Here is a 13,538-nt window from a genome sequence, read left to right as displayed (position 1 = left end):
TGTATCAGTACTTCATCCTTATTATTGCCAAATCACATTCCATTGTGTGAATACACCACATCATAATTATCCGTTCATCATTTGGTGTCTTTTACTTTCTGACTATTGTAAATAATTTTGCTATGAATATTTGTGTCAATATATGTTTCTAAATCTCTTGGATATATACCTAGAAGTAGAATTGCCAGGTCATGTAATAATTCTGTGTTTGACCTTGGAGGGACTAGCCAGATTTTTTCCAACATATCCACACCATTCTATAGTCCTTTTTTTAAAAAAAAAAAAAAAAAAAGATTTTATTTATTTATTCCTGAGAGACACAGAGAGAGGCAGAGACACAGGCAGAGGGAGAAGCAGGTTCCATGCAGGGAGCCTGACGTGGGACTCGATCTCGGGTCTCCAGGATCATGCCCTGGGCCAAAGGTGGTGCTAAACTGCTGAGTCACCGGGGCTGCCCCCCCCCCCCCGCCCTTTTTTTTTTTTTTTAAGATTTATTTATTTATTCATAAGAGAAACAGAGAGAAAGAGGCAGAGACACAGGCAGAGGGAGAAGCAGGCTCCTCTCAGGGAGCCTGGTCCAGAACTTGATCCCGGATCCTGGGATCATGCCCTGAGCTGAAGGCAGACGCTCAACTGCTGAGCCACCCAGGCATCCCCATGCTTTTTTGATTATAATCATCCTAGTAGGTATAGAGTGACATCTCTTTATGGTTTTGATTTGCATTTCCCTGATGGTTAATGATGTTAATTGAGGATGATTTTCATGTCCTTTTGGCCATTCGTATATCTTTTTCTGAGAAATATGTACTCAGATCATTTGTAATTTTTTTTAATTGAGTTGCCTATTATTGAATTATGAGAGTTCTTTATGTAGTCCATATAAAAGTCCCTTATTTCATATGATTTGCAAATATTTTCTCCAGTTCTCTGAGTTGTCTTCACTTTCTTGGTGGTGTCCTTTGAGGCACAAAAGTTTTTAATTTTGATCATGTTTATTTTTTCTTTTGTTGCTCGTGCTTTTGATATCATATCTAAGAAACCATTGCTAAGTCAGAGATCATGCAGATTTATCTTTGTTTTCCTCCAAGAGTTTTATACTTTTAGCTCTTACATTTACATTTTGATTCATCTTGAGTTAATTTTTATGAATGGTGTGAGATAGGGGTCCAACTTCACTCTTTTGTATGTAGTACTACTTGTTCCAGCACCATTTCTTAAAAACAGTCTCTTCTTTCTCTATTGACAGTTGTCAAAAATCAACTAACTGTATATGTGTAAAAGTTCATTTCTGTTCTCTTAATTGTAATCCCTTGATCTTTATGTCTCCTCTTATGCCCGTACAATAAGGTCTTGATTACTGTAGCTTAGTAATAGTTTTGAAATAGGCAAATATGGGGGTGCCTGGGTGATTCAGTCAGTTAGGCATCTGACTCTTGATTTCAGCGCAGATCATGATCTCAGGGTCATGAGATAGAGCCCCATGTGGGGCTTCACGCTCAGTGGGAGTCTGTTTGAGAGTCTCTGTCCCCACCCCCCCCCACCCCCCCGCACACAGGCTCTTGTGCACATGTGTGTGTGCTCTCTCTCTCTCCCTAAAATAACAAACAAATAAATCGATCTATTTTTTTAAAAAAGAAATAGGGACAAATTTTCTCTTCTTTTTCAAGATTTGTTTTACTCTTCTGAAGCTTGCATTTCCATATGAATTTTAGGATCAACTTGTTAATTTTCAGCCAAGAAGCCAACTGGGTTTTTTTTTTTAAAGCTTCTTTTTTTTTTAAGATTTTATTTTTATAAAAAAAAAAAAAGATTTTATTTTTATTCATGAGAGACACAGAGAGAGAGAGAGGCAGAGACACAGGCAGAGGGAGAAGCAGGCTCCATGCAGGGAGCCCCATGTGGGACTTGATCCCGGGTCTCCAGGATCACAGCTTGGGCTGAAGGTGGTGCTAAACCGCTGAGCCACCTGGGCTGCCCGTCAACTGGGATTTTGATAGAGATTGTACTGAATCATAGATCAGTTTGAGGAGCTCTGTCATCTTAACAATATTGAATATTCCAGTCCATGAACATGTGATGTGATGTCTTTCCCTTTATTTAGATGTTCTTTAATTTTTTTCAGTTATGTTTTGAGATTTTCAGAGTACAGTTTTGAACTTGTTATATTAAATTCATATGCCTCATTTATTCCTTTTAACACTATTGTAAATGGAATTATTTCTTTAACTTCCTGTTTGCATTATTCATTACAAATGTATAGAAATACAATTAATTTTCATATATTAATCTTATTACCCTGCAGTTTTGCCTAGTTTTGATCAGTTCTAATAGCTTTTAGTGGATTCCTAAGATTTTTAATATATAAGCTCATATTATCTTCAAATAGAGATAGCTTTATTTCTTCCTTTTCAATCTAGATAACTGTTACTTCATTTACTTGTCAAATTGTTCTGACATAGAACCTCCAATACAATGTTAAATGAAAGTAGTGAGAGGAGGGCAGCTTTATCTTGTGCCTGATGTTAGGGGAAGAGCATTCCATCTTTCACCAGTAAATGTATTGTTGGCTATGGAGTTTTTATATATGCCCTTTATTAAGTAGAGGAAGTTCCCATCTATTTCTAGTTGTTTTTATTGCAAAAGTGTATTGCATTTTGTCAAAAGCTTTTTCTGTATCTATTGAAATAATTATTGGGGTTTTTCCCCTTTTATTGTATATTACATTAATTGATTTTCAGATGTTAAACCAACCTTGCATTTCTTGGTCATAGTATATAATACATTTGATGTGCTACTGTATTCAGCTTGTTTTTGTTAAAGAGGTTTACATCTATAATCATAAGAGATAATGGTAATTTTCCTTTGATGTCTGGTTCTGATATTAGAGTACTACTATCCTCACAGAATTAGTTGAGAAGTGTTCTCTCCTCTTCTAATTTCAGAAGAGTTTATGAAGAATTGGTATTGGTTCTTTTCTAAATGTTTGTTAGAATTCACCAGTGAAGCCATCTTGGGTGGGGCTTTTGTTTGCAGATAGTTTTTGATTATTAATTCAAGCTCAATTCAATATTTTCAGTTTCTTCTTTAGTAAGTTTTAGTGATTTGTGTCTTTTCTTAAATTTTTCCATTCCATCTTAAATATCTATTTTGTTGGTATGTAATTGTTCATAATCTTCCCTTATAATCCCTTTATTTCTGTAAGGTCAGTAGTAATGTTCCCAGTAAGAATGATATTTTCAGCAAATGGTGGATTAGTGTATTAGGGTATATGTATATTTTATATGAGTGCATTTGTATATTTTACAAGAATATAGTGTATTTTACAAGAGTATATTTGATTGTATAAATTCTAGTATGTTGGATTTTTGAAAGTAGGCACTCAGTTGCCTTGTACTTTTCTACAATATAGAAGACAATAGTGCTAAGGATTTCTAAAGAGATTGGTATCTGAAATCAAGATTTTTTGCTGAGAGGTAACTTAGGAAAAGAATCGAAGTAGGAGAAAAATGTGAATTAGCAAAGAAGGATTGGATGGCATTCTGAATAGGAAGAATAATAGAATTGGGATTAGTAGGATGCTGAACAAGGGATGATGAGTAGGTATTCTTGGCAATAGTAGATATGAGCAAGAATTTTGCAGAGATAGGAGTACTTAAATTTGACAATAAAATTTATACAAATGAAAGTTTTTTTAATTTGTAAGGAATTCTTTCAAATCTTATTTTTACATTAAAATATCCTTTCTATTGAAATGTAATGCATATAGAAACATCCATGTCGTAAGAATATATCTTAATGCAAATTCAGGTGAGTTCATCTGTATAACCTGCATCCAAATCAAGAATATTACCTACAATACGAAGACTCTCTCCTGCCCCCTTCCAAACTCCTTACCACCATCAGTATTTTATCTGATAGTTTGAACCTTTAATAACAACTGGCTTTTCTTTTCTTTTTTTTTTTTTTTTTTTTTTTTTAAGTGCTAGTTACATGGTTAACAGATTCCATTTTCAACTTTTCTGGGAAAAAAATCTAAAGAACAGGAGTCAAAATTAGGGTTATTTACAAACCCTGATCAGTTCTAATAATCAAGATTTGATTATTTGCATTTTGTTCTTTAAACATAATTTAGGCTAAACACTTCACATCAAGTTTCAGACTCAGCTCAGGATAGGAAAAGATAATCCTGTAGGAACTTAAATGTCCATTTTTTGAAACTAAAAGAAAGAGAACAGTACTTTTTAGAGCACAACTAGGTAACAAAATTCTGATATTTTTGTACTGTATTGATTTACTAGATTATGATGTGTTCCATGTATGGCATATGCAAAGTGAAGAATATAGACCTTAAATTCAAAATCATTGTAACAGCATATAAGGATCTTCCTCATGCTGTTCAGGAGGTAGGTAACCTTTCATGGTAAGATTTTTTTGGTTATATCCATATCTATAATATGGATAACGTAAGTCATTAATTAGATATACATTCTGACCTTGTTATATAAATTCACATATCAATTTTTTACCTTTATGTTACTGGTTAATTATTTGTAACTAAAATAGAATTGGAAAGTTAAGGCACTTTAGTATCCACATTCATATTATAAAGTTAATAAGGAATACTATATCCCTGCAACAGACAGGATATTTCTAATAAACTTTTACATGTAATAATATTACATTAAAAAAATCTGTGACATTTCTCTTCTGGTAAAACAGCTATATTCCAAACCTGAGAAGGCTTTTTCAGATTATTTTTTCCTGTACAGTATGTGATTCCTACTGCTAAAAAATATTATGAACTATTAAAAAAGAAAATCTAAAGAGATAAATTTCCCAATTCACTTAACAGGTATTTTTATTCTTCTTCCTCAGACATTCAAACGTGTTTTGATCAGAGAAGAGGAGTATGATTCCATTATAGTATTCTATAATTCGGTCTTCATGCAGAGACTGAAAACAAATATTTTACAGTATGCTTCTACCAGGGTACGTTGGAAGTATCCTTTGATTGGGAAAAATCTAATTATAAAGTAATGGATCTTACTAAAATATTTTTTTAAAATCTACTTTTTATTTTTGCCTTAGCCCCCTACCTTGTCACCAATACCTCACATTCCTCGAAGCCCTTACAAGTTTACTAGTTCACCTTTGCGGATTCCTGGAGGGAACATCTACATATCACCCCTGAAGAATCCATATAAAATTTCAGAAGGTGTGCCAACGCCAACAAAAATGACTCCAAGATCAAGGTTTGTGTTTTCTCTTTAGGGAAGATCAAGGGGGGATTATTTTGATCCAAGCACAAAAATATAAAGCTTTTACACTTAAAATATTTGCTTATTTAACATTAAATGACATGAAAGGAATTTGGCAAGGAAAGAAAGACAATCTTTACTTAAATGGGCTTGCAAATTTAGTCCTCAACTTTCCTGGTTGCTTGGGTCTGTTGTTCTGTGAACAAAGAACAACTTTTGTAATAGGTGTAAAATCACTTTCATATTTTTCTAAGTAGCCAGTCTGCTAAGCAAAGTAGATTAGTTTTGGTTAAGAATTTTTATTCTGTAGTTTTACTGAATGTCCTGTAAACTCTCTGAACCTGTTCGTCTTGCTTTGCTATAAAAATGTAGATGACTGATTAAATGTAGATGACTGTAAATTAAGTCTTTAGGAGTCCGTCCTTAATTTTGCTTGCTGCTTCCTTAGATTACCTGGGGCAGGTGTCCTGTCTACTTCGGAAGGGTGCTGTGGATTAGGGAGATGATGAGTGTGAAGCTGTTTTAAATTCTTAGATGAAAGGTTTTGTGCAACTACAAATCATTATATTATCTTCCACATCCAACCACAAGCAATTTGTGGCTTTGAAGTGCTTCCATTGACTTATTATATGGTATCATACACTGTTTGAAACTGACTTTATTTGTACAGTGATAGGCAGATTAGCTAGCACAGTTAATGTAGTCTCATTTCCCCAAATTGTCAGCTCATAGAGTTGTACTTAATGGGCAAGAAAAACAAGGAGAAGGAGATATATTAGCCTTTTAGAAAACATTTGTGTGGTGTGTTTAATTATATGGGTAATGCACACTCATGATAAAAATTTGAAACCACAGGAAGAGACAAAGTAGAAAATAATTGGCAAGTGATATAAATCCTCTTGTGCATCCCCATTCCATCCTTTTTTTGGTGTTCTTATAGTGTCTGCTCATGGTATCTACAACTTACATTGTAAGTTGGTTAATATGCTACACAAGGCATATTTACACAGTCCACATGAAAATGTGTACTTAGTAATGATAATTGATCCATACTATGCTTATGATGATGGCTATTTGCTGAACTTAGTGAAATCACTTCTGGGTTGAGATTCTTTAGCGAAAAAGCCACATTCTCAAAATCTTGATAAATCATTGGTCAGGCATTAAGAGAGCATCTTAACACTCTATGTATCCAGCATATTTAGGTATTCTGCTTAATTAAATATGTATATAGAATGATGGCCACGTACCAAGGAATTGGAGTACAATAAAACATCTACTAGTTCCATGTGCATATGATCATATATTTGTTATGTGAGGCTACTGCTGTTTCAGCTTTATTATTAAAAACAAATTATATGGTTCACTCATGGCAACCACAAACTCAAAACTTACGATATATACACAAAAAATAAAGAGAAAGCCGAACATAGCTCTATAGAAACTCATCAATCACAAAAAAAAAAAAAAAAAGAAAAAAGAAAAAGCAAGAGAAAAGAGGAAAGGAACAGAGAACTATAAAGACAACCTGAAAACAAGGAATAAAATGGGATTAAGTACCTATCAATAATAATTTTAAATGTAAATGGCCTAAATGCTCCAGTCAAAAGATAGAGGGTGGTGAAATGGATAAAAATACAAAACCTTTCTATATGCTGCCTACAGGAGACTCACCTTAGATGTAAAGACACAGACTGAAAGTAAAGGATGGAAAAACACTTACCATGCAAGTGGAAGAAAAGAAAAAAAAAGCTGGGGTAGCAACACTTATATCAGACAAAATAGACTTAAAAGGACTGTAACTAGAGACAAAGAAGGGCATTACATAATGATAAAAGGCGCAATCCAACAAGAGGACTTGACTTAACACTTGTGAATATCTAGAGCACCTGAATACATAAGGCACATATTAATGGACATAAAGAGACTGGTAGCAATACAATAATAGTCAGGGACTCTAACACCCTACTTATATCAATGATAGATCATTTGGGCGGGAAATCAATAAGGAAACAGTGTCTTTGAATGACACTTTGGAACAGATGGACATAAGATATATATAGCACATTCAATCCAAAAACAACAGTATACACATTATTCTCAAGTGCACATGGGACCTTCTCCAGAAAGGATCATGAGACCACAAAACAAGTTTCAGTAAATTTAAGATTGAAATCATACCATGCATTTTTTTTTTTTTTTATCACAGCAGTATGAAACTAGAAATAAATCACAAGAAAAAAACTGTAGAAAAAGGGCGGCCCGGGTGGCTCAGTGGTTTAGCACCACCTTCAGCCCAGGGTATGGTCCTGGAGACCCAGGATCGAGTCCCAGGTCCGGCTTCCTGCACAGAGCCTGCTTCTCCCTCTGCCTCTCTCTCTCTTTCTCTCTCTCTCTCATAAATAAATAAAATCTTAAAAAAAAAATACGTAGATTAAATAACCTGATACTAAACAACCAATGGGCCAGCAGAGCAATCAGAAACAAAAAATTCATGGAGAGAAATGAAAGTGAAAACAAAATGGTCCAAAACCTTTGGGATGCAGTGAAAGCATTTCCAAGAGTGAAATATATACCAATACAGGCCCATCTCAAGAAACAAGAAAAAGCTCAAATAAACAATATAACTTTACACCTATAGGAACCAGAAAAAGAAAAACAGACAAAGCCCAAGTTGAGTAGAAGAAAGGAAATTAAAAATCATAGCAGAAATAAAAACAGAGACTAAAAAAAAAAAGAAAAAGAAAAGAAAAAATTAATGAAACCAAGAGCTCGTTCTTTGAAAAGATAAACAAAACTGATTATCCCTTAGTTATCTTGTCAAGAAAAGAAAGAACCCAAATAAATAAAAATCAGAAAGGGAAGAGAAGTGACAACTGACTGTTTCTGCCTCTCTGTGTGTCTCTCATGAATAAGTAAATAAAATCTTGAAAAAAATATATGAAACTACTACAAAAAATTGTATACTGACAAATTGGACAACCTAGAAGAAATGGATAAATTCCTAGAAACATAGAATTTTCCAAAACTGAATCAGGAAGAAATAGAAAATCTGAACAGATCAATTTCGATTTCTAGCAGTGAAATTGAATCAGTATACAAATGACTACCAAAAACTAAATGTCCAGACCAGATGCATTTGCAGCTGAATTCTACCAGACGTTTAAAGAATTAATATCTATTGTCCTTAAAGTATCCCAAAAAACAGAAGAGGAAGGAAAGCTTCCAAATGCATTTATAAGGCCAGCATTACCCTGATACCAAAACCAAAGACCCCACAAAAAAAAAAAAAAACTACAGGCCAGTATCCCTGATGAACATGATCCTCGACAAGATATTAGCAAACTGCATTCAACAATATATAAAAAATATCATTCACTGCAAGCAGGTGGGATTTATTCCAGAGGTGCAAGGGACATACGCACAAGGAAATATTATGCAGGCATTAAAAAGTATGAGATCATGCCATTTGAGACAACATGAATAGACCTGGAGGATGTAATGCTGAGTGAAATAAGTCAGAGAAAAATAACATAGGATGTCACTCATAAGTGAAATCTAAAATAAATAAAATTAAATAAAATAAATTAGAATCAGACCTATAAATGCAAAGAACGAACTGATGGTTGCCAGAGGGGAGGGAAGGATGGACACTATGGTGAAGGAGAGCGGGAGATAGAAGCTTCCCGTTATAGGATGAATAAGTCATGGCAATAAAAGGTACAGCATAATGGGTAGTGATAGCAGTGATAATAGCGATGCTGTACTAGGGATGCACGGTAGCAGATGGTAGCTGCGTACGTGGCGAGCACAGCGTAACGTATAAGCTTGTTGAATCACTATGCTGTACACCTGAAACTAAGGTAATACTGTGTGTCAGCTGTACTCAGATAAAAACAAATGAATATAAATTATATGGTTCAAACAAGTACAAGCAGACTAATACATTTCCAGTTCTAGGATATATGCTCAGTAGACTTTACTTATGTATCAATAGAGATCTTAATTTAGAGTTCTGATTATTAATACTGTAAGTTTTTGCCAATTGTTATGTGAATTTTTAATGAGGAAATGTGAAATTTTAACTGATAATTTACCCATTGATTTATGAAGAATTAAGTATGAGTAAACTTAAAATTTTCCTTTAGCTTCCTTAAATGTGGACAGTGGCAGTGTATGTTCTCTCAGACGTGTAGTTCTTTAAAACTCTTAAGAGACCAGCTCAGTGTATGATTTGATTGGCACTAGGGTAGAGCAGACCTTTGACTTGGTATTTCCGGTACCTCAGAATGATGTATGTTCATCCCTGCACAGTTATATATGATCTTCATTACTAATTTGTATTTTATCTTGACAGAATCTTAGTATCAATTGGTGAATCATTTGGGGTGAGTATTTTCATTTTATGAAATACAAGGACATGCACCGTAACTATAAAAGAAATTGCAGCTTTCTGTAATTTGAATTGACAAATGCTGTTATTCAAACATCTCAGCAAGGCGTGTTGCATAAAATTTAGAAGACAGAGAAGACTTATTTTCAAATCAGATTTAATTTCAAATTATAATTGGTGAATTTCAAGGTGGTTTTCTAAACATCCTTTGAGATTATATAATACATTACATTTTTTTTTTTTCCAAGCCATCAGTTCCTTGTCACTTGAGAGCCTCTACATGGGGACACTCATTATTCACAACATGGCCTCTTGCTTCCCTCAGAGCAAGAAGAGAAATAGGGGAAGAGAGAGGTATAGAGCAAAAGAGAAGTCACAGTCTTTTTTATAACTAATATTGGAAATGATATTCCATCACTTTTATCGTATTTTTGTCAGAAGGAAGGTAACACTAGATCCAGCCCACACATTCAGGGAAGGGAAGATTATATGAGCGTGAAACCTAGGAGGTGAGGATTAGCGAGAGCCATTCTAGAGTCTGCCTACCTCACTGCCCCAATATAGCCAGAGAGGGATAATAGCTTGTACACTGAAGACTGAGTGTTGAAATGTATGTACAAATAGTAAATCCTGTGACATTTAGCTCAAGATAGGCTGCAGGAATCAGGCTTCACAAAGGAGATGTGGGACCATGTAAGTAGGGTTGGATCTGGGAAACATACAGAGTAGTGGTCCTCAAACTTTTCTGCTTGTTATAACCTCTAAAAGAATTGAGAAAATATCATATGAACTTACATATTTTAAAGCTGATAATGAAAAATTTTATGAACTTACTACCTACACAGGATTTAATTTCATATTATTTATGTGCTCTAAATGTATTTTTCATCGAAACCTGTTATTGTATTTAATTTTTAGAAAGTTATGTCATTTAGGGGCACCTGGGTAGCTCAGTCAGTTGAGCGTTTGACGCTGGATTTCCGCTCAGGTTCTGATCACAGGTTTTTGAGATCTTTGAGATCAAGCCCTGCATCAGGCTCCACACTCAGTGTGGAGTCTGCTTGAGATTTTTCTCTCTCCCTCTTCTTTGCCCCTCCCTCTGCTCAGGAGCACACACATTCTCTAAAATAAATAAAGTATTTTTTAAAAAGATGATTACATCATTTAATTTTAGAAAAGAAAGCTTAATTAGCAAAGCTAAATATCACTGCTTAATCAGTCAGTCAAATCAGACTTAATTTCTACTGACAATCTGGCTTCATTTTTTAGTTCAGATGAACATGTTCATACACATCCCTGAAGTTATCCCCTCACTCTAGTTCTAAAGTAGACAAGTAAGAAATAGCATTTTTCCATGTGTTTGTCCCTTAGATAAAATAAGGTATTATGTCCTCTTTGGTGTTTATTACGAAAGGTTTCTTTACTCTGCTGTGACAAGGTTCTCCCTCAAGAGGTACAGATCTCAGGTCATCTCTATTAATAGTGAATGGACTCGAAGTCTTTTGATATTTGATTTTTTATTTAAAAAACTTTGAATTAGCATTTAAATGAATACTATATCAGTAATGGTTTAAAATATATAAACTAGGGCAGCCCATGTGGCTCAGCGGTTTAGCGCTGCCTTCAGTCCGGGGCATGATCCTGGAGACCCGGGATCGAGTCCCACATCGGGCTCCCTGCGTGAAGCCTACTTCTCCCTCCGCCTGTGTCTTGGCCTCTCTCTCTCTTTCTCTCTCTGTGTCTCTCATGAATAAATAAATAATCTTAAATATATATATATATATATATATGTATGTATATGTATAAACTATATGACTTGTCAACATAATATCCAAAGTGAGTCCAAAATTATTACTGCCTAGACATTTCACTTCCTATTAGATTCTTGTGATAGTCTCTCTGATTATGCCCGCAAAAAAACCAAACAAAACCTACAATATTCCAGAAAGCCAATCCAACTTTACATGCTTCTGAGAAGCAGCCCTGGTTTTGTGTGTAGGTGAGTTCCAAAAACAAGAAACCAGGGTTTTTCAGAGTATTAGAGTTGTTGGAGGAAGTGGAGGAGCCTCATAGGGAGAGTCTGAGGGATATTTAATTGGGGCAGAGTTAGGTGTAGTTACACTGATTCTAAGATTTTTTCATCTCATTTGGTACAATAAAGCAATTAAAATGCAGATATTACCTCTGCCTGATTTTTGATACCCCTCAAACTAATAATTTTAAAAGGTTGCTAACTAAAATTAAAAGGTTGCTGGCATTCAGTGATTTCAAATAAAGAATTCTGTAATTTGTAGACTTCTGAGAAGTTCCAGAAAATAAATCAGATGGTGTGTAACAGCGACCGTGTGCTCAAAAGAAGTGCTGAAGGCAGCAACCCTCCTAAACCATTGAAGAAACTACGCTTTGATATCGAAGGATCAGATGAAGCAGATGGAAGGTAGGAACAGTTGTAGAATATTTTTTGACCTAGTTTTGGAATCTAGGTGAGGTTTGGTGGGGTGAGGTCCGGAGCCGATGACCAAGGAAGAATTCTTGACATATTTGGTGCAAAATGGTGGTTTCATTATAGCCTGGGGACAGGACCCGTGGGCAGGACCCGTGGGCAGGAAGTGCGGCTGCCCCAGGCCTGGGAGGGGAGGCTGATTATATACCTGGGCGTTGGGAGGGGCTCTTGTTGGGAAAATGTCGCTGATTACCAACCATCTAATAAAACCCGAGGCACGAGGCACGAGACCCTTCAGATGTGTATCATGGGCCTTGGTCTTGGCAGTGATCGCCAACACATATTTTGAGGGTTTAGAGATAAAGGAAATTTCTAGAGGAGTTTTTATCCATTAAAGTAGACTCAACGGGATCCTGGGGGTCGGGCTAAGATTGCCTTCTGCCCTGAGCAAAGTGTGAACATGGAGGCGGTTGAGTCTGTAGAGGAAGGTCCCTCTGCCTGGTTCAGGGACTTGTCAGTGTGCCGCCCCCGGCTTGCGCTCTGTCCTCTGTTCCCCCATCATTTTTCAGTAGCTGAGCCAGTCATGTGGCGAACCCAGAGTGCCAGCTTCGCTCACCCTTTTATACCAATTTTATTTGGAAATTGTGAAGATTGCTCAAAAATAGAATGAATCCCAAAGTTAAAACCATATAAATTATATATTATCTACTGAAGTTCATTGAATATATCAGATATTAACAATCTGATCTCTCAGTAATCTTTTTCACAAAGCCATTGATAAAATTTTGTTATGATTAACCTAAGATTTTCAAATGCTTACTCTTGAAAAATATTAACTTTGTTAGAATCACTGACAAAATACAAAGATTATAAATTTGTGATGGTTTATATTTTAGATGGTCTATAAACTTTTGAAAGTAAAAAGTTACTAAAATAAGAGTATAAGTCATTAAAACCGCCATAGTTACTAAAATTTGAGTTTTCCATTTATACATATACATATGAAATATTTTCCCTTTCTTAAATCTGCAGTAAACATCTCCCAGGGGAGTCTAAATTTCAACAGAAACTGGCAGAAATGAGTAAGTACTTATCATTTCACCCTTTGGAAATGAAACCATTGTTTATATTGCAAAAAGCCTTTTCATGTTTTAAAGGAATAAGTGCATGTAATTCCCTAAATTAGCACTCTTGCTTATGCACTTAAAATGTAATCCAATCAAGAATGTACTGTTTACCCATAGACCTTTGTGGGTTAAATGTATGATGCAAAATAAAGATGTTTGCCCTTTCTAAAATCTTTAGTGCAGGAATACCAAGAAGTGAAACCACATCTTCAGCGTGATCGGCTGTGGTTAGAAATACCTCAGGAGAGCAAAACTGTAATGAGGAACCCGTAAGAGTTCTGCAAGAGGAACTCCTTGGAGATTGGGAAACGTCTTAT

General features: G+C 35.2%; 1 protein-coding gene across 2 annotated transcripts in view; it reads left to right on the top strand.

The window, feature by feature from the left end:
- The window catches only part of RB1 (RB transcriptional corepressor 1), a 139,917-nt gene that overhangs the window by 122,970 nt on the left and 3,409 nt on the right, over positions 1-13,538 (top strand). For both annotated transcript variants that reach the window (XM_072760553.1, XM_072760554.1), the window contains 6 exons: positions 4,299-4,403; positions 4,876-4,989; positions 5,089-5,252; positions 9,616-9,646; positions 11,946-12,088; positions 13,127-13,176. In XM_072760553.1, the coding sequence (XP_072616654.1) occupies positions 4,299-4,403; positions 4,876-4,989; positions 5,089-5,252; positions 9,616-9,646; positions 11,946-12,088; positions 13,127-13,176 (607 nt within the window). The remainder of the gene's footprint in view (positions 1-4,298; positions 4,404-4,875; positions 4,990-5,088; positions 5,253-9,615; positions 9,647-11,945; positions 12,089-13,126; positions 13,177-13,538) is intronic.

The sequence above is a fragment of the Vulpes vulpes genome, chromosome 6, assembly GCF_048418805.1.
Source record: "Vulpes vulpes isolate BD-2025 chromosome 6, VulVul3, whole genome shotgun sequence".
In the NCBI taxonomy this organism is placed as follows: Eukaryota; Metazoa; Chordata; class Mammalia; order Carnivora; family Canidae; genus Vulpes; species Vulpes vulpes.
Note: the sequence above shows the minus strand (reverse complement) of the source record. Positions and strands in the feature narration are given on the sequence as shown.